The sequence below is a fragment of the Phaethon lepturus genome, unplaced genomic scaffold (assembly GCF_000687285.1).
Source record: "Phaethon lepturus isolate BGI_N335 unplaced genomic scaffold, ASM68728v1 scaffold8670, whole genome shotgun sequence".
Lineage (NCBI taxonomy): Eukaryota > Metazoa > Chordata > Aves > Phaethontiformes > Phaethontidae > Phaethon > Phaethon lepturus.
The window spans coordinates 23,193-48,888 of record NW_010511126.1 but is presented as its reverse complement, the minus strand read 5'-3'; the positions used below and the strand labels follow the sequence as shown (position 1 = coordinate 48,888).

At 37.0% G+C, this 25,696-nt stretch overlaps 1 protein-coding gene across 1 annotated transcript in view; it reads left to right on the top strand.

Annotated features, from left to right (window-relative positions):
* ITGA8 (integrin, alpha 8) overlaps positions 1–25,696 on the top strand; it is a gene marked incomplete at both ends in the record, with an annotated part of 77,997 nt that overhangs the window by 37,104 nt on the left and 15,197 nt on the right. Inside the window, 8 exons of the mRNA XM_010282872.1 lie at positions 5,431–5,486; positions 5,992–6,146; positions 7,231–7,368; positions 7,838–7,905; positions 8,876–9,023; positions 15,476–15,568; positions 21,285–21,364; positions 24,511–24,591. Coding sequence (XP_010281174.1) covers positions 5,431–5,486; positions 5,992–6,146; positions 7,231–7,368; positions 7,838–7,905; positions 8,876–9,023; positions 15,476–15,568; positions 21,285–21,364; positions 24,511–24,591 — 819 coding nt within the window. The remainder of the gene's footprint in view (positions 1–5,430; positions 5,487–5,991; positions 6,147–7,230; positions 7,369–7,837; positions 7,906–8,875; positions 9,024–15,475; positions 15,569–21,284; positions 21,365–24,510; positions 24,592–25,696) is intronic.

Below are 25,696 nucleotides of genomic sequence, written 5' to 3'. Positions count from 1 at the left end.
CTGCTGTGAGAAATTGTTTAAAAACAGGTGAAAAAACAAAGCATGCACCTTTAACATGTATTTTTTTCATTACTTTTCATTTTTGTGTTACAATAAGCCACAAGATGTTTGGTTCCTATCTACAAGAGTTTTAATAGGAGCATAATTTAATTTCTGTCTGCTTTATTCAAAAATACTCCTCCCTAAAGATTTCATTCCTACTACAAAATGACTGAAGAGCAACTGCTATTTTCCATGTCGTAATTCTTCTCCTTAGTTGATATAAGCTTGTACTGTACATATGAAAACAATTAATAGGGAAACTCCAACAGGCAAAGAATTCCTCAGTCCCATGGGATAGATTTCTGTATCTCTTAGCCAGCTGTGTAACTTGTGTAAAATGTCTACCAACTGACACTGCAAAATGAGAATGAAAGGAAACCTCATACAGAAGAGTTTCAGGAAATGTGTGTATGAATAATGTGGATTATTGTACATTTTCAAGTATTGGCAAAATATTATTTTTGCCATGATGCAAATTGGAAAGCTGAAGCACAGAGGAAACATGCATAAAAAGTCATTTGTATGCACAGTCCTAAGAGAATTGTCCTGAACTTCTAGAAACATGTAATTCTTTCTCTGTTATGTTTAAAACATGGCTATTTCTGACTTCCAAAAACTAACAAATTTGGAACAAACTCTGCAACTTTGAAGCTGTTAAAGAAAATATAGAAAGACTTAAATGTGAAAGATGCAGGTTAATTTCTGTAAAAAGGGGTAAATAATTCAAACATTTACATTTTTCAAAAGCTGTTTCCACATCATATGATTTATTAAGTCCAAGACTGGATTCCAGCGATCAAGAGATCTAATTTATCTCTGCACTGATATCTTTATTACCATTTGACGTCCATTGTCCGCTAGCTACTTTGTTGCTACTTTGTGCTTAAATTGTATCTGCAAATTTTATTTACTCTGCCTCTCACTAACTTAAGGTAGTGTGCAAATGTTGTTACATCCATTTGGCAGAGGAGCCAGATCAGAGTAGTTACCTGACTTAACCAGAAGTTAAGTAGCACAGAACTGTCCTATCATGATAAAAAGTCAATTTGCAGAATATATATATTATTTTTTTTTAGTGCTTTTCATGTTTGGATATCTATTCTGAGATGAGCCTTGCAGACTTCTTCGGGGAACCCAGCTATCCACCTTCTGCCCACCAAACCAGAGGCAAACTGCTTAAAATTTCTAATCCTTAAGTTCCTACTATCAAAAAATAATTTGAAAAAATGTTGTTGTTCTTTTATCTCCAAATGTGTTATTAAAACAGTAATAAAATATTTATAATCTTGAGTCAGCTAGATTCAGTAAATGAAACATTTCTACATACACTTCAAAAAAAGCTGAATACAAATTTCCAACTAAAAATATAAAATCAAAAATTAATAATGTTTCAACCCTTTCTAACTGCATACTTTTTGGACTATTTTTCTAATTTTGCTCCTTTCTATTGCTAGTATTTTCTCTTCCCATTGACTTAATTTGAAACTGGATGTGATCGAGCCCCATGGATATGGACCTAAGGTCCTTAGTGGTTTGTTGAGATGGATTTGTGTGAGATTTTCCATAGACTGTTGGCAAACCTGACTCCATGAGTCAGATAACAAAGTCATATGGCCACAAGTCAGAAGATGCATGCGTCACACCTGAGAGACTGGTGGGAGGAAAGTGGCAGGTGGTGACAGTTGGTACCCAGGAAGCCCATTGCTGTGTTGCAGACCTCTGCCGTGCCACGAATGCAGCTGGGAATTTGATGGTATTATTTTTGGTAGCCCTAGGGACATCCAAAAGGCAGTTATTTGAGTTATCTAGCAGCCCTTGTGTTACCACAGCCTGGCCATACTATGTAGCCTAGCCATGGAAAGCCTTCAGCATTAAAGCTCCATGTTGGTCATTGCGGGTCACTGGGTTAGACTTTGGCATAACAAAATCTGAAAGGAGGCCAAGTGTTAGTGCATCATAATAGCAGTATATTGACTTGCTTTTACATATTATTCTTCAAAGAGGAAACAATTTCTTTAAAGGTTATTCATCAGTAGATGATAACAGCTTCTGTTCTAGAGGTTTGGACCTTGCACGTTGGGTATCAGCCTCATTCAGAATGGATGTCCATAGCATCAAAGCTTAAAGTGCCTTTCTTCTAGGGCATTATCCATTCTTCCTCTCCATGTGCAATCCTGTGTGCTAAAGAAACGGTTAACAATGACAAATGGTGTCTGATAGGATCTGGTAATTCCTTGCTTTTCACTTCCTGAAGTACGTTTTCTACTTTTTTCACCTACTAGAGCAGCCAGACCAGAAGAAATTCTTTCTGGTACAAACTGCAGTCTGGAAAACGTTATTTGGGAGTAACTGGCTTTTTTGATTTCCTAAGGATTAACCATTTTGAGTAATATTAGGTCATTTGGTTTGACTTCTAAAGAGATTACCCCCATCCACTGCCCCAGCCATAAGTAGTTTTGAAGAAAGAGGAATGTATTTACGTTTCTTGTTCTAATAATATTACAAATGTTTTTGTCTACCTGAAGGACATAAAATTATTTCAAACAAACTGTTTTGTTGCCCCAAGATTACCAGAAAAAGCTAGTGTGTTCAGTTTTAAGGCTTTCCCTCTATTTTGTAGCCACAGTCAAATACTATTCAAACTGTAAGCTTATACTGATGACAGACATTGCAGAATAAAAGTGATGTGGGGATCTCTTCAGAGAGGCAAGACTGATAGCAAATAGAAGTTCATATGCTTTAGGATGATGGACTGTTTCCCAGTTGTTTCTTATCTGCAGAAGTTTTCTTCCTTTGATTGTTAATTGTCTTGTTTGGTTGATTGCTCCTACAAGCAAGCTTGAAAGCTCAGCTATTTTATTTCTTACTGTGCCTAGGAGTCAGATATTAAATCTCATAAATCCTTTAGACTCTTGTTCTCTTTTGTGGTCTGTCTTTCCCTCTGCTTTTCTTTTTCTCACAGCTAAAGCATCCCTCAACATCTCCACAGCATCTTCTTGTTGAAGTGATGAGCATGTCTAAATTTGTCTGGGTTTGTGATCAAAATCTGTGCTGTCTTTAGAACTATTTCTGAACTAAATATCCATAAAATCACAAATGTATGGCAGAATTGTGCTAAACCCATAGTCTTGCCTCTTGCATGGCGAGAGGCTGGGAGCCTGATAAACGCCAACTTTTGCTTTTTTGCACTAGCATTCCCTTTTTGACATGCTCTGCCTAGAGTGGAAGGATTAAATCCTGGCTCTTACAGTAATACTTAAGAGCATTACTTTGGTTATCAAGTGTGTATGATGAATTATTCTATTCATTACAGTAAATTAAACATACACTGAAATTGTGCTGTTTAACAAGTAAAACATTTCAGGATGGATTTTTAACTCAATCTTTTTTTAAACATGACAGTGCAAAAATTACGCAAGACCTCCAAAGTGAGATAACTGAGTTTAATACATGATGGCAGTTTGTGAGTTTACATTTGAGAAAATACAGTCTTATGCTATGACATGCAAGACTGGCCTGTGAAGCCAGATGTCTGAATTGCATTTATGCAGTTACACAAGCTTTCCTCATTTTTGTTCTTCTTGTCCTTGTGTATTAGGAAATAATTGGTTCTTCATGTGTTAACGCATAATTATAAAGAAGTAGGAATATGACTGAATTTGCAATTTCTGCATGGACTGTAATGTCATTTGAAGGCTACAGTTAAGTAGACCTTAATGGCATAAGGCAATTTTTTTTCCCAAGAGGAAGGTGTTTAATAAGGTCACGAGAGTGACATGAATCCCAGATGTGGCACAGTTCCATTACATTTGTCAGAGGAAGCAAACATGCAATTAGAATGTGATTACAGGTTATTTTGAAGGTTATATTACTGGTTTTGAATCCACTGTATGGAGAATTTAGTATGTAGTATAACATAGTGAGGAAATTTAGAGTAATGGCTAATTCAAATATTTTTTTATTTAACCCAAGCTGATTTCACATCTTGCAGTGCTGACCTAAAATCCATGTTTAGCTGAGTCTTCCATATACAAAACAAAACAAAACATTCTCTGAAGCTATAAAAATATTCTTTAAGAATGATTGATAACCAGGAACACTTGCAAGTTTTAGGAAGTCCTAAATCTTTCACCTGAGCAATTTTGTACATTACATGGGACTTCTTTGGGAATAATGGTGTGAAGAATGAAGTCCTTGAGGAGTGTGACAGCAAAAATAAAAAATCAAGAGCATCTTTCCAGTGACAGATTTCTTGTTTTGTCACTCATTAGGGAAGTATGCCCCACTAATAGCATCAACAAACATCACTATAACTGTTCCCTAGCCATCCAGAGTTGCTTGTGAAAGCTTTTTTAAAATGTGGTTTTCAGTTAAGTATTTATAGACCTTGCATAGATTCCTTACAAACTGAAACTTTTCTATAAGCATTTATAATTTTTATGTTTTTTAAATTGATTTTTAGTAAGTCTTGTTAGAAGGTATCAGCCAATAAAACTATAAAAGGCTTCTCCTGTCAGTTATTGAGTATAATTGCAAATCTATTGCCTGTCTGACAGAGAAATGGAAATAAATGTTTATTATGAGAAAGAACTAGTTATGGCTGAGGTGAAGTTTATGTAATACGTTACAATTGTGATGCGAATATTGCTAGGCTCAAAAAACCTTGCTATACACTATGAACAGGCAAATGAAAAACAACTTATAATGTGTTGCATTGTGTAGAATGTGTTGCATTAGCATACTAAATAATGAACCTGAATAAACAGTTTCTCTATGCTTTGATTAGGTCACATACCTGCCAACTTCTGCAAAACATAGCAAATTAAATACTGGTTAGTCTTTTGCCACAAAAATTGAACAATTCAGTTGGTATGTTTGGAATGAATTATATAGCCTCTTGAAATCATTGAAGTTTTATTGTAATGCCAGTGGAACATATTGGCATCCTGTGTGTTTTGATTTGCTAGAAAACAGCTTGAGTGTTGACTGTGTGCTCAAGGAGTTTTCTTACTTGACCGTGATGAACCAGAAAGGACTTCTGCAGACAGCCTTATAGAAAGGTGATTTGCTGAACTCAACATAAGGAACCCAACTTTGCCAACAGTATTAGAAGGGTGATCTCTGTAAGCTGTCTCAAGAATTACCAGGAACAGAGACTCTTCTCCATACCCTTCCCAGGAGGATATTCAGACGCTGTCTTTGATTATTAGTGGAGCCTAGGAGATTTGCTAACTTAGTCTGGGAATATCGTAGGTAGCTAAATACAAGTTTCAATGAACATCTTTTTAAGAAAAGGAGAAAAAAACTTAAAAGGTATGATTTGAGAACTCCTGATTCCCAGGTTAGCTCACTCTCTGCTAATAATTACTTCTATTTTTTTATATGTAGCTTTACTGTAAGAGTCTGCGCAGACTTTGAAGGTCAAAGTATTTCAGATGAGATAGGTAAGAAATGTTTTATATTCCTATAATTCACTCTGGCCTACTCAATTTGAGATGTGTTTTTTTCTTACACCTTGAAAGACGATAGTGAGATCCTCCTGAGGCAAGAAAATGCAGTTTAAAAAAACCCAAAACTGTATGTAACAAAAAGCTTTTATTATTCACATGCAGGATTTTTGATTCAGTTTAAGCCATTTTCCAAATAAAACCAAGAATGTACCCTGTTGGAGAACGTTCTGTTTTGGAAAAAAAAAAACAGCCCCCCCCCAAAAACCCCAAAAGTCCTATACACATATGATCTGTAACTGAAATTAGAAAGCTTAAATTACACGTTTGTCATACTTTGGATCAAAAACTAGTGTGCTGTTTAACAGACAGGCACTTAAAGTATGCATTAGTTTTGCTTGGAAGACTTTGTTAGAGTAATTAACTATAATATATAATGAATTGTTTCCTATTTTTTCTTTCCATGTTAAATAAATAAATTTTATTTACTTGTATCCTTTAGTGCTGAAAGGTGAATTGCAATTAGATTCATTGAAACAGAAAGGAGCTGTTAAGAGGACCCTCTTCTTTGATTACCATCAGTCACATCATTACTTCTCCATTGTGATAGAAAGACAGAAACAGCTCCATTGTCAGGACTTTCTTGTTTATCTCAGAGTAAGTTGTTTAAAATATTTTGAACTGTCATCATAATTTGAGTAGTATCAGGGATTTAAAAATAATAATAAGAAAAAGAGCCACTGGAAAAGGAAGAACAATTTCCATTGTTCTTAGATCCCAAAATTACAGAAATGCAAGATAAGAAAGGCCTCATCGGGGTGTCCAGAACATTTATCTGCCTGGGCAAAATTTCCTATGTAAATCTTTGGCTCAGCTTTTGTCAGTGTATTAAAGACTTCCTTTGAAGAAGAGTGTACAGTTCCTCTGTGTACAAATACATTCATTTTGTACTCTTCTGGAAATTCATTAAATACTGCATCTCCTGATACAAAAATGCAGGATTGCTCTCCCTTAGTATTCACAGTGGGATAATCAACTAAACATGTTAAATATCATTCCAGTTCAGTTTCAACAGATATTTTAAAGGACTGTCACCAGCAATATTGACCTAAAATTCATATATTTTAAAAAATGTTTTTGAGATATTTTAAAATGTTTGTAGAAAAATTAAAACTATGGAACTGAAGTTGTGAAGGAGAAAGGGTCATTAGTTACTCACTTGCAGCTGGAATTATATCATGCAATTGAAGCAGGTTCCAAGACTGGTCCTAGAAATGAAATGGAGAAGTCTCAAGTATCTAGGCCATAAAGGTGGTGGAGTTTTACCATTGCTAATCCATATAAATTCTTGGTTATGGAACAAACGGACAATATTACCTCCACAAATCCACACATGCCTTACCTCCGTTCCGAAAGGACGGTGGGCAGTAGCTGATAGGAGTTGGTTCTGTGTCTCTTTTAAACAGCTTCATTTTAGGCTAATGCTTTGAAAAAATTCTGAGTTTACTCAGCTCAGCCAGCTTCTTCCAGATGTGGGGCTGTGGAGGCAATGTGTTCTGGGCATTCCAGATACTGGTGAGTCACTTTGCTTTCCTAATGACACTACATTTGGCCAGCAGCTGTCAAAGAACTGTATCTTTACCTTCAATAAAAACTAAAGTCTAAATCTGTTGCCATACCATACTAATCTGAAATAATTATGTTAAACCATTGTTTTTTATTATGTGATTGTCACTTACAGGATGAAACAGAATTTAGGGATAAATTATCTCCCATCAGTATAAACTTGAATTATAGTTTGGATGAATCCAATTTTGAAGATAGCTTGACTGTGAAGCCAATACTGAACTATTACCAGAAAAGCTCAGTAACAGAACAGGTATGAATTTTGCATGCCACATTTTCTGTATTTAAACGTGAAAGCATTTACAACTACTATGGGTGTTGTCTTCCTTAAAACAGAATATCATGCCCAGAAATTACATAACAAGGATTTAATTAATTCAAAATGTAAATTGAATATAAATATAGTACTAGGCAGGCCTTTAAAGCATTTCCAAAACTTTGTTGTATTCATAGTTTTGATTGCATTCTAGAATACATAAGCCAAGTTAGTGTGGGAAAGGAGCTGAAGGATGATATTGTTCTGTTAAGGACATAGTTGATAGTCTAAATACTCTCCAACTACTCCTGTGGAAAGGAAATTCTAGAAAGGAGAAGGCGATTAATTCCCTACAGCAGTGCTAGTGATATTTAAGACATTTAGGTTAGTGATACTTAATGAAGTGATTTGGACTTTGAAGCATGTAGTCCCTGTATTATAATATTTGTATTTTGCAACAATACAGGCTTACATTCTGGTTGACTGCGGGGAGGACAACTTGTGTATTCCTGACTTGCAGCTTTCTGCTACGCCGTAAGTTAAATAAAATAAATGATGCTGTATATAACAAAATCCAGACACTTCTAACTGCTTTAACAGAATGAAATAAGTAGAATACAATTCTGTTGTTTGCTATACCTATTCATTCTTACCTGATTTCCAGGTTTTAATTTGTACATCCATTTCATCTAAAAAACAAAGAAATAGAGAAATACACACTTGAAAATGTATCTTTGTCAGAAACATTCATGATGTTGAATGGCTATCATAGAAAATACAGTTTGCAAGTGTTTGTTAGGAGTGGTTCTAGTTCTCTGAATGCCAAGAGATAATACAAATTGTTGTTCAAAGGACATTTTAAATTTGTTTATTTCAATGTGCCAGTGACTTTGAACTTGGGACACAATTCTCCTGAACTCAGTATACAGTGAAGTAAATTAATCTCAGAATAAAAGAATTTCAAAACATGGCAACAGTTCCTCCTATGGAGGGAGAAATATGCCAAGCAGGACAAGTGGGGAACCTCTGACAGTTATCTGACTCTGTGCCATCAAAATCAGCCCATAGCTGTGAAAGGCCACTGTGCCATTGCAGGTCTCAGGAGATCTTCTGTCATTGTTCATTTTACAATGGGCACAAGGGGAAAACTGGAATCCCACCACCTTTGTGCCCTCTAGAAAATAATGCTGATGGGACCCTTGTAATTTCTCCGCTTGATACTTTTTGCTGGTTAGAAAGTAGTCAGGATTTGTACAACTAACTTTCCAGTTCTGTGGTAGTGCACTTTAATTGTCCGTGGTGTTGTTTTCTCTTGACCTCTCTCCTACACAGGTGCTGGCATGCTTTTCCATGGGGTCATTTTTTATGGAAAATGTTTCATTCTGTGTTCACAGCATATTTTCCAGAACAGACGCTCTGAGAGCAAAATGTCCTTTTGCTTTATTCATACGTAAATCGTAATTGTGCGTGCTTTAACTCCTGACAAATAGTATGTTCTGTATAGAGATAAAGATCAGCTAATAATTGGGGAAGAAAACTGTGTCATGCTCATAATAAATCCAAGGAATGATGGGGAAGGAGCCTATGAAGCTGAGCTACATATAAAGATTCCACCTGAAGCAGATTACACTGGGGTTGAACGCAACAACAAGGTAAATGAAAATCAAAATGTTTACGATAATAAACCAGAACAACTGAGAACAAGGTTGTAGGCTATATAGGCTATACCAGCTGAAAGCAACAAGGAGAGAGGTGGCTCTTAGGAAGGGAGATTCCATTGACTCTCAGCTGTCCTTGCTCACACAGTCCAGGCAAGAGTTAGCCATGTCACCAGAAGATGGGAAGGTCAGGAATGTTCTTTTCAGAGCCAGCGCAGCTCCAGCCCCTTGCTATTAACTTAGTCGTAATACCACACAAATACTGTCACATTTCTCCTAGGGCTAAAGGTATTCACATCATTCAGATTTTGAACCAGTAAACCCTACCAGTAGCAGAGAGTGATAGCGCAGAATCCCCTGAGTGCTTCCAACCTTGGATCCCATGGTACCAGCTCTCAGTTGGAATTAATGAGCCCTGATGAACACCTGACACTTGGACTCTCATGCTCACAGCATACCACTGTTTTACTATTATTAAGGGTATCCTAGTCTCTGATATCCTGAATAGTTGAACATTAACTGCAGTATAAACTTGACAAAGTAGATCTCCTTTAGTAGATCTTTAGTAGTCAATTATTTTATCTTACGGATAGGCCAAAAAAGCAGTTATAATGTAAAATGTGCCAGTGTTCACAGAAGGACTAATGTTGACTAAAGTCCTGCTGAGCTGTACAGAACATACAGTGTTTCCTTTTCGGGACTGTTTGTTTTTTAAGAGCAAAGATGAAACACTATCCTGCAAACAAGCAGAGTGTTCATGTATTCTCTGCTGGACAGCAAGTCTGAATCGTCTCATCTGCACATAAATCTCCCAAGCTGTTGCAACATGAACTTGCTTTTTTCTCTCAGTGCCTGGAATGTTCAGAAGGGCATCAAGGGTGAGAGTGGGAGAAAGCAAGTTAATTTCCTTTCTAAAGGCAAATGTTTTTAAGGAAGTTGAAAGTAACTTACAAGGTATTTCCTTGTTCTCCTTCTGTCAGTGTCTTTATTAATGGGCTTTTAACTCAATTTGAAAAAAATTACAAGATTAATGATGTCACAGAAGATGAGAATATGGAAATTCTCTGCAATCTCGTTTCTCAGAAGCATATCTTTGTGCACGAAACAAATAAGTAAAGACACCAGCCTCCTTCTGTTGTCTGTTTCTTTTGTTCCCTTAGCATAACCTCTGTTTTTTCAGACTGTGATCTTCAAAACTTAAGTTCTCTTTAATATACTACACCTAGTTATACTTTTCCTTTTTTGCTCTTTAGGACTCTTTGGCTGTTCTTTTGGCCATTGCCAAGGATGTCAGGGGAGGCACTTGTTCCAAAACTCACAGCATATATTAGCACGTATCTTTGGACTGGACAGAAGTCACTCAGGACTTTTCATTATTTTAGGAAAAATTGAATTTTGTAGTCCCATCAGTGTAGACTCGTGGGGAAAGAAAAGAAAAAAAAGAGGTGGGAGATTCTGGTGCTTTGGAAGAATAAGGAAAAGCTAGAATGGGTTGGGAAGGAATGTTGATGTTTTTGTTCTCTTGAAAATACAGTTTTAAAAGTCTGGGAAACATAATGCAACTTTTTTCATTTTCTTCAGATTTTGTGGAAGATAAAATATGTTTTTTACAAGTCCAATTTTATAGAAAAATTGCCTTCATTTTGCCCACATTTACTTAGTCCACTACAACACGTAATTTATTTCATATTCTCTTACTCTTCATACTTATTCCATTCAAAGAGATTTCATTATGTTCTTCCAGAGAAGGATCAAAACATTAGTCCTACTATCTATGTCATTCTTAGTGTCTTCCCTTCCACATTGCAGGTACATTTTTCACAAGGATGACATAGGGTACTGAAAGCAAGTTTATTCTTCCTATCGTTTTTAAACTGTAAATGTATATTTTTTAAAACTATGGTTTTTATGATAGTGTGGTTCCATTAGATAAACTAAAAAATTAACTTCTAAGTGCATTTGGAAAAGGAATTGATATTGTAATTTTCTTCAGAAAGACAAAGCTAAAACTTGCTGGCATTTAACTGCTGGTGGAGGTTGGCTTTTGTATGTATTCAGTTGCTTTTCTGTACTGCCATATGTCACCTAAAACTGCTGTGAGCATGACAAAGAAATATATATAATCTTTGTAATTTAAAAAGAAAATTTAGAAATTAAAACCACATTTTTAAAATCAGACATTCTTTTATATCCTTCCTGTTCTGTTTTCTAATTTAATTCATTCTGTCTAAATGTACAAATAAAATAATTTGACCACTCAAAACAAGAATTAGCAGGTTTTTTCATTTTTTTTTTCCCCAGAGTGATCAGACTGCTATGTATAAGAGGTTCATGTGTTACCAGGATGACCAAATTCTTAGGGATCATAGTATAAATGAGTATAAATTAAAGAGGGACTTAATTCAACCTATAGGGCTTAAAAAAAATGGCAATTTGAACCGCTTGACAAGAGCCCAGAAAAAATTATCACACTGGTATGCAGTAAACACTGAGGCCTATGGAAAAAGGTCTCTCAGTCTGTGGGTACTTTGAGACATGGACCATAGATGAAAATTAACATTTTGGTGTCAGCTGCAGTGGAGTCAAGATTTCACGTCTTATTTTTGTGTTTGCACTGCACCCTTCCAATGGGCATCTGTGACTGCTCTTGAAATGTACTTAATTTAATGCAGAGTAATTTCATCAGACAGGTGGCTTTGTGGTAGAGCTTGTTGCAATCATGCTTTTAAAGCTTTGCATCTAAGGATTTCATTGACTCTTTGATGTGTCAGTGTTTACAGTCCTCTGCATAGCTGTTTTTCTCCAAAAAACAGAATTCCTTGTATTAAGGCAGAGATAATATTCACCTCAGAGCCAGCAAAACACATAGACTGAGAGCAGAATAAATGAAATGTAATGAGCTGAATAAATCACTTGATACATTTCTGATGGAACTGAAAAATCTTTAGAATCAAATCATTCTATTATGCTGCCATCATTTCAAAGTAACTCCTAGGGGATAATAGGCTACTTTATTATGAAGCTACTCTGGATTTAGTCTATCTAATAGAGAGACAAATGTATCCCTTAAGGGCTTCCTGTCCAACCTGATTTTTCTGGAACAATTTATTGGCTTATTCTATATCATTTGAATTACACTCAGAAAGTGTTAAAGTCACCAACTTAACTGAAAATTCACTTGCCTTCTACTCCTTCCCTTCAGCTTTATGGAATATAGTGTTTGACCTGCCTCAGTTTTCATTATCTTGTTATCTCAGGCCTGATTCTGTAGCATGTCATACATAGACTGAGCAACCAAATCAAGAGAGTAGCATTTTGCAGAGATGTATGTGATCATATGCAAGCAGAGAGCCAACTGATTGTTTGTGTTCTTACAGTTTGAGGTCCACAATGTGATTTCGAAGTTTCATTGATTCTTGCACATACTGATACTTCAGTCAAAAAGCTGATTAATGAAATACAATGACTTACAATAAAATCAAACGTGTTATTTATTAGTTGTATTGTGAAAACACTTAGAAGGTCCAGAGACCGGGTAAATGAGTAAATTACCACAGCTTTACTAGCTGCTGGAAACGCATTGGCTTGTAATAACTGCCTATATGCATTAGGTGTGGAGTTACTAGAATTAGCTGCAATGAAAAAAGTATAACCACGTTATATTACTTCACATTTCCATGGCCAGCAGTAGATCCAGAGAGGGTATATAGTTGCTATATGGTACATTCTTACACTACAATAGCGTGATTGTGTGTTTGAACCCCAAGCTGTTGCCTGAATACTGTGCACTAATCCTTTTCCCAGTGAAAGAGTTCCCCATGTTGAACAGCTCAATACTGCCTCAGTAGCAATGGCTGGAACCCAAATTCTCATGGAATAATTAGTAGAAGTAAATCAGGCAAATACAAAGCCCTAATAGGTATTTGTTCAACACCAAAAACTTTATGTATTTTGGCATAACTGTCTCTTGGTCAGGCTGGAAACTGCAGAGCTGTTGCAGATCACAACCAGATTTATATTGTAATGGGTAAGCTCTGAGCCATTATCCCCATGCCTTTCTGAACTAAAGCATGACACTCTCTTAAAATAGGAAAAACTTTCTTGTCTTACCTGAAAATTCTTAGTATAAGTACATGGTGGCTGGCTGGATGAGATGCGATTTGAGCCTTGTGAGGACAATCACTAGTTCTTCATACATCAGCTAGATGAGCAGCTTGATTCTGGCACCCAGTACGTAATCCACTTTTCCTCAGAAAATAAAATTGGAACGTGTTGATCAAAGAAAGAGAGGAGGTGTTTTACTCTGCAGCCTGTTGTGCTTAACTATCCTGGCGTCAATTAGTCATTCATCACTAAGACCACCAGAAAGAGTTTCAAGTTTGTAGGCTGCCTGGATTACTTAAAGCATCCAATAATTTGTAGTTAAAATGCACCCTGGGAGCACATGTGTTAATTGTTCGGGTTTTGCTTCTGCTCAAGACTGCCAAAAAGACCATGTGTTGGTATAAAAATATAAATTGCTACCAGTGGCAGGTAGAAGGGTTTTGTGGCAAAACCTTCCATCTGGCTAAGTTACATATGAACTCAGTGATACTGACAATACTGGGTGTGTAAGTCTCTGCTCTTGCTTGCTTCCTGCCTGGTTTTAATTTTCCTGTGTAGTACTTAACCACCTCAAAAAGGTGATCAGTGAAAAAACAAAGACAATAAATCTTAGTATGGAAGAAATTCTACCTCAGTTGACCCTTTGGCACCTCTTTATGCTCCACAAATTAGCTTTTGTGATTCTGGTCATATAAATTCCGTGCCATTAATAATTTTCAGTCTAAGAGCATAGCCTCCAAATTGCAGAAAACCTACTCAGAAAACTCCTCTATTTGCTCAGCCTTTGAAGGACAAAAATGTGCAATAAGGGCTGATTTCCTCTGTGCTGGTCTATGATACAGCATTAATAAAGAAACTGCCAAATATAGACAAAATATTTATTTTCTAACATTTAGACCTCAATTTCAACCCCTCTCCCAAATAAAATCAAAACTATAAACCCACACATCAAGCTAAAATGAACAATTTTCCAGACAAACTTGGTTTCAACTGTGTTAACACCCTCTCTTCTCCCATGTGTTTCTTCCTACCTCTAATTAACCAGCTGGAAAGAATGTAAAAATCCCTCACTCCCAACCCTAGAGAGGCTTGGAAAGGCTATTAGTGCCTTGGACGTGCTGTGTAACAAACTTTGTTTCCTCCTGGCAAATTGTAAAAGTGTCAGTGTACAATGAGGTGTGTACTGAGGGCATGCTTCACATGGGCTCCTTTGGGGACATGCCCTACCTTTTATTTTAATCTCAGGAAATGATAAGGTCAGTATGTCCATGCTGGCTTTTACAGATAGGAATGAATTGGTAGTCAGTGGTCTGGAGATTTCCCAGGTCTTTTTATATAACGAGCATGACGTGGCACGTGCTGCTCAACCCCTGAGAATCACAAAATGAGAGGAAAGGTAGCAGCAGAGCCTTTATAGTAACAAGTAGCTGCGTCCTGCTTTTACAAAGCTGGGTTACTTCTGCACATATATGGAAGTATTTTCTTTTATTCAATATGCCAGAGGGAAAAACAGAAAAAAACAAACACGTTTTCTTGCTTTGTCTTGCTCCGTATCTCCTAACTTGCAGTATTCTATAGCTGTTCTTCCTTTTATACAGTCTGTTTTGTTTACAGATGATAACAAGTAGTGGTAAAGACTAAAGGGTTAAAAAACCCACGCAAAACTTAGGATACATTTTATATTAAGAGCTTTAGAGGGAAATTGTATCAATGTATTCTCAAAGTTATCAAACAAAACTGCCTGAGAAATGTTAGGTAAGAACTGGACTTTGAACAGTTGCCGGAAAAAGTTGTTGTACTTATTGCTGCAAACAACTAAAGCCTTTATTTCTGATAATGTGAAAATCTATTATCTCCTTTGTTGCTAAATTATAAACACAGTAAGTGTAAGTACTAAGTACTTTACCATAGGTTAGAGAATGAAGTTCTAGGCTTGGTCCATAATAAAGTTCTGCCTATGCCAGAAATTCGCTATAGAGATTTCTAGTGATGGATAATACAACTGTTGCAATTAATGTGAAGCCTTTTCTCCTCACCCAGTTTTTTTCTCTGTTGAGTCATTATGGGTATAGGAATGATTCACAACAACAAAGCAGTGTGTTAAAACTAGAAATAGAATGATCTCATCATGGCTCTTAAGGTACTGGGAAACTTTCCTGTTTGTTTTTCTCTGGCATCAGTTTTCCCCCATTGTCTGACAATAACCAATTAAATGTTTTGATAGTGCACTGAGCAGGTGTCTGAAATCAAAAGAAATGTCACAGTCAAAAAGGCATCACTTTCCCAACTGGATACATTTCACTGTGATCTCTGACCTCGTTATTGGTGTCCTTTTGTTACAGGCACTGCGTGTATTGAGCTGTGATTACAAGATGGAAAATGAAACTAGAATGGTGGTTTGTGATCTTGGGAACCCCATGGTGGCTGGCGCAAACGTAAGGGAAAACCAGATGCATTCACTGATTTTTATCTAATTGAATTTTAAAGGGGAGCAAATGGAAATCTATTCAATTAGCAGAATGTGTCCCAGTAAGCAGCACATAAACCACATTATTTACTTGGGCAGGAAATTGTTGGTTTAATAACGGGCAGAACAGTGTTTCTGAAAAACTAACATTTGTTGTTCTAAAAGATTAATGATGCTAGAGCCTGTGTTTTATTTAACTTACTGTAAAGAAAACGAGAGTGACTCAATTTAAGTCACAGAAGTTGCACTAGTATAATGAGAAGAGATCCCAATCCATAATGTGATCTGATTCTCTCTCCCTTTTAGTATTCTTTCTACTTAAGATATGTATAGTAAATGACAGCTTCTTTAGCCTGATTCTTGTCTTGAGTGCGTAAGGGTTGTCTTATCAGTTTATATCATGATTTATATCCATGAAAATGTGGTTGGAATCAAGTTTTCCTTCCAGTTATTAATGTCATTCTAAACATTTTCCTAAGACAGCTATTCATAAATCATAGTACACATTAGATGGAACACTGGCAGCCTTGTTTTTAGACAAAAGTGGAACTGAATAATGACTGATGATGGAGAGCAGATAAGGATTAAACATAGGTTTGGAGATAAAAAAAGTGCTACCCATTCCACAGTTGTCATCACTTGTCTCTATTTCATGACAAAACAGTTCAGGGCAATCCCAGAAGTGTTGAACATGGGAATGTCTGGCCATGGGTGCCCTTGCAGAGGAATTCCAGCTCATAAACTCATAAATGCTATGAATATTTAACTAAAAACAAATAATCCAAGCTTCTATACCTAGATAAAAAGCTGTCCTAATAAAAATGAAGCAGTCAACAGGATGAACATATATGAGGAATAAAAACCAGCCTTTAATTGAAAACTACCACTGTTTGCATTTCATTTTGGACCTGGGGCTTTACAAAGAAACCAAAGCAAATCTCCTTAGTATTTTCAAAATCCCTACTAAGTTAAGGTTTGTCCCATGGAAGATCAATATTTCACTCGTCAGACTCTATAGAAGGGGTGTTTTCCCCACCTCTTACAATCTTGACGCAGTTCCTGTTTGACCCTCCATAAGAGAACCAAACAGGTCATATAACAGGAGACTGAGACTAGAATAAGTTTGTTTGGATCATAGGGTTAGCTTTAGATCAGTCATAGAGCTTTTGAAAGTGAATACGAGACCAGGTGTCTCATACAGTCATCTGCTTTTATGGTCACAAGCAGTCCCAGGGAGACACTCTGGGATTACAAGGAGCTGGAAACCATTGAAAAATGGACTCCAGGTGATGGACCTGCTGGGAGCAGGAACCTGCCTGGTGAGGATCCTTCTCTGTAGAACTACTGTGAACTAGAAGTCTGAAGGGGGTACTTATAAACATTTTCTGGGAAAGACATAGAGAAGAGGGCTAAAAGGTTTTGTAGTTTTTGTTTTATTCTACTAAATAAAACTTCTAAAAAGTAAGAGTAATTGAAAATCTTTCTGACGAATGGAGTTTTCATAATGGGATCATGGGAGGCAATGATGGGCTGAAGCACTAAGTTAAATGCCAAGTCACGGCAGATGATTTCTTATACCAGAAAACCAGCAAATTTAGTTATTTGCTTAGTGGTTTCCTGGTTAGTGTCATGGCAGAAGCAAATTCTCAAGGTACAGGCAGAGGTGGACAAGAATCTTGTGGATGATTGGGATGCAGGGCAGGGGGGGAAGGTGGCAGAGCATAGAACCCCATGATTTTGGAAGAGAAAAGGAAGATTAAACACAAGAGACACTAATACTGTATGCAAAGCTAGGAGCAAATCTTTGTGGTTTGCCTGTTGTCATAAACATAAGCAACAGAAAGGTCTGAATATGGAGGTATTAGACTACAGCTCCTCACACTACTCCCTTTGAATCCAAAGCCCTGTTTCCACATCATCCTTGACCCAAAATGCTAGCAGTGTGAAGACTTCAGGAATGCTAGCAGCCACTAAAGCAGTACTGCTCTCACCTGTCTCCTTATAAATTCTCACGGCATAACTAAAATCAGCTCTAAGGCTGCCATAAATGCACCACTACCAAATATTTCTAGACAAAATACTTCATAAAGAGAGACTTAGAAATAGCAGAATAAACCAGCAGGGCTTGTAACATGTTTAAGGATATTCTGGCTTACAACAAAAGAGTACAACCCTTGAAAATTAAGGATAGAGCATTACATAGCCAGATGGCAGAAATGTTTGATTATAGTGAGTGAAAGCCTAAAGCCTAACTTAACCTTTGAAACCAGCTCTCCTGGACGCTTAGTAAAGGTGAAAGGACTTGAGCTTTTTGAGTCCAAACATATTTATGATGGCAAACGTACTTCCAAAAGCAAAATACCAGTCCTTTGTACAAATGGCATAAATCACAAAAGGTTGCTCTGATCCATTTCCAATTTTGCAAAACAATTCTGCTTTGGCAGGAGATCAGTTATTCTCAAAATATTCGGTCAGAAAGGGACTCTTTGTGGAAGTTGCGAGGGAGTGGGAAGGGACGGTTAGGTCAAAAATAAAACATTCCTAAAACTCTTAACTATTGAGTCACTGTAATGCCTTTTCTAGTATTTCAGCACCCTGAAATACTAGAATTCTTGAACTCTTTAAGATCAACTTCTGAGTATGAGGGTTATGTCAGGATTTCGTGATATAACCCATGGGATATTTCTGCAGTGAGCTACAGAATTGGCTGACACTTCACATCTTCAAAATGCATTATTGTCATCAAAATTGGTATATCTCTGACTTTCTGAAAATCTGGGACCTTAAAATTGTTTACTGGCCACAAAAATGACTTAAACCTTTTCAGTAATATCTTTGTGGTTGAAAAAAGATGGAAAGGTAAAAAAGACGATAAAAAGAAATGGAAAGGAAAAGCACAGTACCATATGGCCCAGAATGCAAACTAAATGTCTGTGATGCCATCTCACTGGCAAAGAGTGCTCAAAGTACTTATTTATGACACTGAAATGGTTCAGACTGAGAAGCTTCCTAATGCCTGTTCAGCGGCCTTAGCAGGTTGAGATGTAGGTTTTATTATAAGTCGTGGTAGAAGAATTTGGAAGTTAATAGAAATTAATAGAAATAAGGTTAGAAGACTGGGAGGCTTGGAAGATCTTGCCTATTTCTTGATACTTACCAAACTGATTCTTCAAGGGCACAGAGGTTTGTCTTTCATATGCACTCTAAGACACTTGAAGAAATGCTAGTCTGTCTCCCAGCATACTCCTAGATCCTGTCAAACATAGTAACAGATTAAAGCTTATCAGTAATAGCAGAAATGTCATGTATTTCAAAGATACATGTTGTTACTAATGTGGAAAATAATGTAATTTTCATGAAACTAACTTCACTTGGGAAATTTTAAATAAAATTAAACTATTCTGATAAAATGAATGTCCTATTATAAGGGGGTTGAGTGATCGCTAAGTTACAAGTTCAACCAAATTCAACTCCTTTGGCCTCAGTGGGTTTTCAGCAAGGGCATGTGAGCATCTTTACCCCATTTTTAGTAGCAGCTTCAAGGGCTACTTAACAAAGTCATACGACCATACAAAGGCAACATCTGCATCTTATTAGACTCATACAGTAGGAGTGTCTTTCAGTATTAAATAAGGGATTAAGCCTCAGGGGTATAATAGATCATCAAAACTGCATTTCATGTCTGCTCTATCTGAGGAAAATTTTATCTTTGGTTCATCAAATCTTTTTTCTGCTATAAGTAGATAAAAAAATTATATAGACTGATTAGTAAAAACAGTAAGAGAAATGCTGAATTGAATATTTGGAAATTTTTGTCTCCAAGATTAAAAAAAAATCATTGTATTTTTAAAGGTGAATGAAATATAGATAGAGTTGTTAAAATAATCTCCAAAAAGTGGTCTTAAAAATAGGTTACATCTCTATTACAAGTCAGCTATTCAGCTTCTGTTTAATGTAATGAGCATTATCTTTGCATCTTAAAGATTTTAATTCCAAAAAGATTAGCTATAACAATGACATTAAAATGGTCATAATTCAAAGATTTTAACTGTAATTTCTTTTATGATGACAATACTGCTTTCAGTGTAGGACAACTGAAAGAAGTAATTGAAACACTTTAGCTAAATCTCATTCTGGAGATGGATTAAGATTCAGTGATGCACCACTGCAAGTGAGGAAAGAAGGACAATTGAATGAAAACTTTTAAAAAATAATGCTTGGGGAAAAGGAGTTGCTTAAATATCTGAAGTGACACCCACAGAGGAAAATGCCTCTTCTTCAGTCATGGTGAATCTAGGTTCTAAACATAAAACTCTACGTTGTTGGGTCCTGTCTTGTTACTGACAATGGTACCCCAAGTATGTTAAGGAAAGTAAACCAAGGAGACAACTCTTTTTCTCCATTCCTCCCCCCATAATCTAATCAGGTATTGGCAGAGATTAAGGAATTATGTCCTCGTTTCCTAATGCCTTTTGATGGATTTCTCAGGGATATTGTTTCTCCACACGGAGAATATGGCTATATGTAACCATCTTTTTCTAAAAAAATGAAAGCACAGTGTGCAAGTTATCTGGCAGGAATTTCTACCATCAGGCAATAAGGGAGGTAGGGGGGAGTGAGAATTTGTGCAGATTACAGGCTGTAGATTTGCTGTCAGTCTCAATGCAAAATTCACACTTCAAAAATTACCAGATTTAAAACACACGCAGTTGAAATGAGGCATTTAAAAACATTCATTCAAACATTGCAGTACAATTTTATTAATTTAAGATGGAGGGCAGGTGGCATTTCCCCCTGCTCCCCTGCCACTTGGGCTGTATTTGGGGCTGTAAATATGTCCAACAAGAGGATTACAGAGATGCCACCATATGCTATTGTATATTCCTTCTTTAGTTAGCCCTGCTATTCCATTCTCTCTTCTGAACTAACTCGTTCTGCTTTACTCCATGCCCTTCTTGCAAAGCAAATGGAAATTATCAGAGGGAGGAAGCAAGGTCTGCATAAACACAAGGGAGGACCAGTGGAAGCCCTTACCTGCTTCGGTTTTGGGAACTGCGTGTTTTACCCTTTATCTGTCTTCTGTGGTTACATGCTGCAAGTTGTGGCAAACTAAACTGCAAATATAATTTTGAAGTTGTATTCCTCTTAACTGAACTGCAATGAAAAAATGCAAACTAAACAAAATTAAAACATCAAGCTGCTGCTAATTTAGCTTCTAGAAGAAAAACAGGTGATCAGTTAGCCCCGCAACACCTAAAGCATGCGGGTCAGGTGTCACAGTTACAGAGACAACGGGAGGAGCAGGAAACCGTGGAGACCTGGGCAAAGGCATGCATGCATGGATGGAGGCAGGGATGAGAGGTGCCAGACAGCTATTATTTTCTTTTGGCTTGGCAAAGTAAAGCAAAAACTGTCTGGATGAAGAAGGGCCCACTGCTGTGTTGTTGGGAGTATGCTTCTCTGTTCCTCTTGATCTTTCCTCTGTCCAGCCAAGTTTTCCATCTGCTGACATACACAGGCAGGATGGTATTTTTTCCTGAAAACAACTAGATGATATTTTTTCATAATAATTTTAAAAAGCAACATTATCCTATGCAAGTCTGTGAAATGCAATGTTGAACAGTACTGCTTTCTTGGTATGGAGAGATCAACCATTTTTAGTAACCTGTTTTGTTTCTTCTCAGTTCTCTACAGGCATTCGATTTTCTGTTCAGCATTTTGAAAATGCAGATTTCAGCATCAGTTTTGAGCTGCAAATAAAAAGGTCAGATGTTTTATCAAGAGCATGGTTGTTTAAATCCTGAATTCCTATTGATATCTGAAGTTTAATATATAAGAAGGTCACTCTAACCCTTCAGTATCAGTAGTTATTTCATGGGCTTTCCTATGGTAACTTTCTTCAGGAGGATTTCTGGAGTTGGAGCCTGTTAGCATTTAGCAAAATCAGTCTTAGAGTTATTTTGAGGGTTTTATTTTGTTAAAATTCATGTTAACTGATCTTGGTCAGTGATCCAAGGACTTACAGATTCTCCAAATTTGCACTTCATTTTCCACTTCAGAATTGATGAACAGTGATCATTTTGTAAGAGTTCTGTATTAAAAAACATATCATGCTCTGGGGAAAAAAAAAAAAAAAGACATGCCACTTCTTCATGACAATTTAAAAAAATAGAAGGATAGCAGTTAAAATCTGCCCAACAGATTTACTGGCATGAAGAGAGAAAACTGTTTCAGTTTGATGCAGGTGAACCTTCTTCATTTTTCCATTAGTTTCTTCCACATTTGGAGGACTGAAATATTACTGCTGGAGAATCTTCTGTTTTATCTAAGCAACACTTCCTCCACAGGGATGGAAAAGCACAGGAGGGGCTGGGTTAGGATAACAGCAAGAACTAACATGGGACTTCTTCAGTAGGTGGCAGGGCTTCTGCTGCATCTGTCCTCATCAAATACACACTGGAGTTCCTGATGGGGCCCTTCCTGCCCCACACACAGAGATGTAATTGCTAATGTCTGGCCTTTAATGAGGGCCTTGATCATGTTCACTATGGTAAATAACTGAGACATATAAAATGTTTAAGTCATGTTTCCGTCATGTAACCCTTGAAGGAAAGGGCATGCAGAAACTCGGTAAGGGCATAGCAACGCCACAGAAGACAACAAGGTGCCTGGTCAGGCCTCAGCCCTCTCCCAGGGGGCTGGCTGGCGAGCTGGAGACCATGCAAACCTCAGCATGGGCTCCTCCAGAGAGAGATACAAGATAGAACATCTACCTTGTCGGGCCCCTGTCGATACCACTCTTCACTGTCAGGTCATTAATGCAAGCAATACAGTTTTAAATGGGCATCAGAGGCTCTCGTCACCACCCTTTTCATGCCATGAAATCACAGAGGTTCAGAGCTTTTTGGGTAGCATGGTCTTTCTAGGTAATAAGAGTTGAGGGTAGGTCACTTCCGTAGGAAAAGTGACAAGGCTTTACTGAAGAATAAGTCTGAACTTCAGGTGATAGCCACATCTCATAATCCTCCATGTAATAAGTGTAATAATATATAGTGTAAATAATATATAGTGTAAATAATATATAGTGTATATAAATAGTGTAATAATCCTTCCTCCATAAGTGTGACTCACTAAAATGTAAAGGGAGGAAAGCTGCTGGGCTACTGAAAAGGCTAGTTTCCGCAAACTGAAGAGCACTCAGCTACTTAAAAAAAAATAAAAAGTAAAACTTCTTGCATAGGGAATGTACTCTACAGTTAAAACTGACTGCTAAGTACATTCATTCTTTCTCATGCAGCACTACAGTTTGTGCATTTCTGTGTCCTTAGTGAACAGGTAAAATAATCTTAAAAGAAAAAAGGCAGAAAGAGGAAATTACCTAAATGGAAGGAAAGGGAACCAGAGAACATGTCTGAATTTGTGTCCTGGTCAGAGTTATTCAAAAGAGAAACCTTTAATTTACTCCAAAACATCAAGTGGAAAATAAATATTTGGGTTTGCAAGACTGAAGTTCATTACTTATAGCAAGTAAGCAAGAGGCTGAGTAGTGTCTTGAAATCTGATTCCTTTTCTGATGTGGATTTTGCTAGGCAATTATATACCCCTTAGGGCGGGAGATGTCCTGGCACTTTTGTTTAAACTATTTTCTTCTCTACAAAATACCGTAAAACACAAGCAAGATTTGAATAACAAATATATATGATTAAAATCTATATTTTAACTCTATGGAAAGTTGTACCATTATACAAATTGGAGAGCATCTTATTCTAACAAATTAGTGGTATAGTAATTTTTATACTTGAAGCAATTTTTGTACTTCCGTACTCAAAGCAATGGCTATAGATGATTACATCAAAAGTTAAATGATGTTTGAGGGGAATCTGCATTAGTTTACAAACAAATTAGAGCTGCTCCTAATTTTAGCAATCTATAACCAGAAATCCTGGATCAAAGCAGTATTGGCCTTTACTCCTCAGGAGTCAGTCGCTGGGAATGCTGGCCTCCTCTGAATGTTTCCATTTGACTGATGCTACCCAGATGTGATATCAGTAAACTATGACAGCAATAGAAACTTATTCTCCATGAAGAAAGGAAGTACTTCCACACTTGCTTGGAAAAAACCTCCAAACTTAGTATCATTAATCCTATCATTAAATAAATTCTAAGTCTGTAATCATTTATTTTCACTCTCTTCATTAATTTGAACCTGCAAACCTTTCTTTACATGAATGGGCTATAGTCACAGGAATGGCCTTTTGAAGTAAGAGAAACTGTCTTTATTACTAAGGATTTGCAATAAGAAAATACAATAAAATGAGTGAGAGCACTAGACTTTAAACATAGGGGCCTGTTTTCACACCTAAGTGGGATTAGGAGTGTAACACTCTCTGGATAGGGGAGGGGAGGAAATAAGAAAGGTAAAGAAACTGTTTATTTTGGTTCTTTTTCTTCAAAGACTCTGTCATGCAGAAGTCACAAGTTTGGAGAGTCATAAAAGCAAATTTTATTACAACAAAGCCTGTCTTGTTCATTAACACTGCCTTCCTTCAATGCATGAAACACCCTTGTATTTTATTAAGATACTCCTATCCATACAGATAGCCAAGTTGAACAAAGGAACTTACGTGATATTCTGAGCTAAATAAATTTTTATCATCATATTCACACATAGGATTCTTTAAAGAAAGCTTGAGTTGATTATATTATTAAATATGTGATGAGCTCAAGTAATATCGAACTTAAATACCAATATCCTACCAGACTGAAGAGAGGGAATAGCAAGCCCATGCTGTAATATGTCAAATAGCATCGCTTCCTAATTGTAGGTGTTGTGGTATTCAGTGCTGTATCTATAACAGTCTAGAGTTCTGCTAAATAACCTTTTTTAACCCTTGTACATATCTTTTCCAGTTCTAACAAGATTAATCCCACCAGCAATTTAGTTAACCTCCATATCAACATCAGTGCTGTGGCTCAAGTGCAGATCAGAGGGTAAGTATTTGACCATTAAAATTCATAATGATAACTTTTTTGTATTGAATTTTTCTACATATAATAATGCCATGTAGTGAATCTTTTGACATATTATAATCCCAAGCACTTTATGCACCAAGAACACTTGAGAATTCCCAGGGAGTCTCAGCCGGGCAAACCTTGCAGGACTGAGCTACTAAGGACTTACCAGGTCATGTAGGGCCGAACTGCCCACATGGACTCCAGTAAACTTCCTGAGCAAATGCACTGTAGTAACACCAGTCAAGAGCCAACATTTTATTTGGACGTTCAAATTGTGTGTGGATGTTACTAGTACAAAATGCCTGTGTAGGTCTGCTTATGTAACCACTTAGGCACTTAATTCTGAATACCAAAGCAGAATCTGCTGCTTTTATGACTGGAATGGTGAGACACATTATGGCAAGGCATATACGAATAGAGAGCAGAGCGAGGCCCTTGGAGAAAGGATGAAAAAGGAATCAGCTATGACAAGAGGTCGACCAGCTACTACTGTTAGGATTCTCACATTTCCTTCTGAAGCAGGTGCCTGTCCACTGACACAAAGGGGTGCTGAAACTAAACAAGCACAGGATATGATCCAAGAGGATTATTTCTATCTCTATTTTCACATACAGCTTGGTTTCAGAAACTATAAAATGCAATTAGGTGGTAAGAATCTCAGACTACCCAGTAAAATCTTAGAACTAGACTCCTATCCTGGCATCCTGGAGGAAATCGGCAGGATGGTTTTTTAAAGCAAATAATTGCCAAAAATGCTTTTTGTCTGAGATCTCAGATTTCCTGCATCTCCTCTTCTCAAACTACAGCTCTGGACCTTGACCATTCTCAGCTCCACAAGGGGACGACAGAGGTACCTGGCCCAGCTTCACTCCTGCAGGGAGGCCATGAGGCCTGGCTGGCGCAAGAGGGTAGATGTCTCTTGTATGATGCACCTCAAGGGGCTGCCTTAGGTGTAAACAAATAAACATACATTTATTTATGCTTTAATGGATTTATAAAAAGCCATTTATTGTTATCACTTCTAAGACAATACTTTGATGACCTACTGCCAGCAGAGAGTCCAGTCATTTTACAGATCACA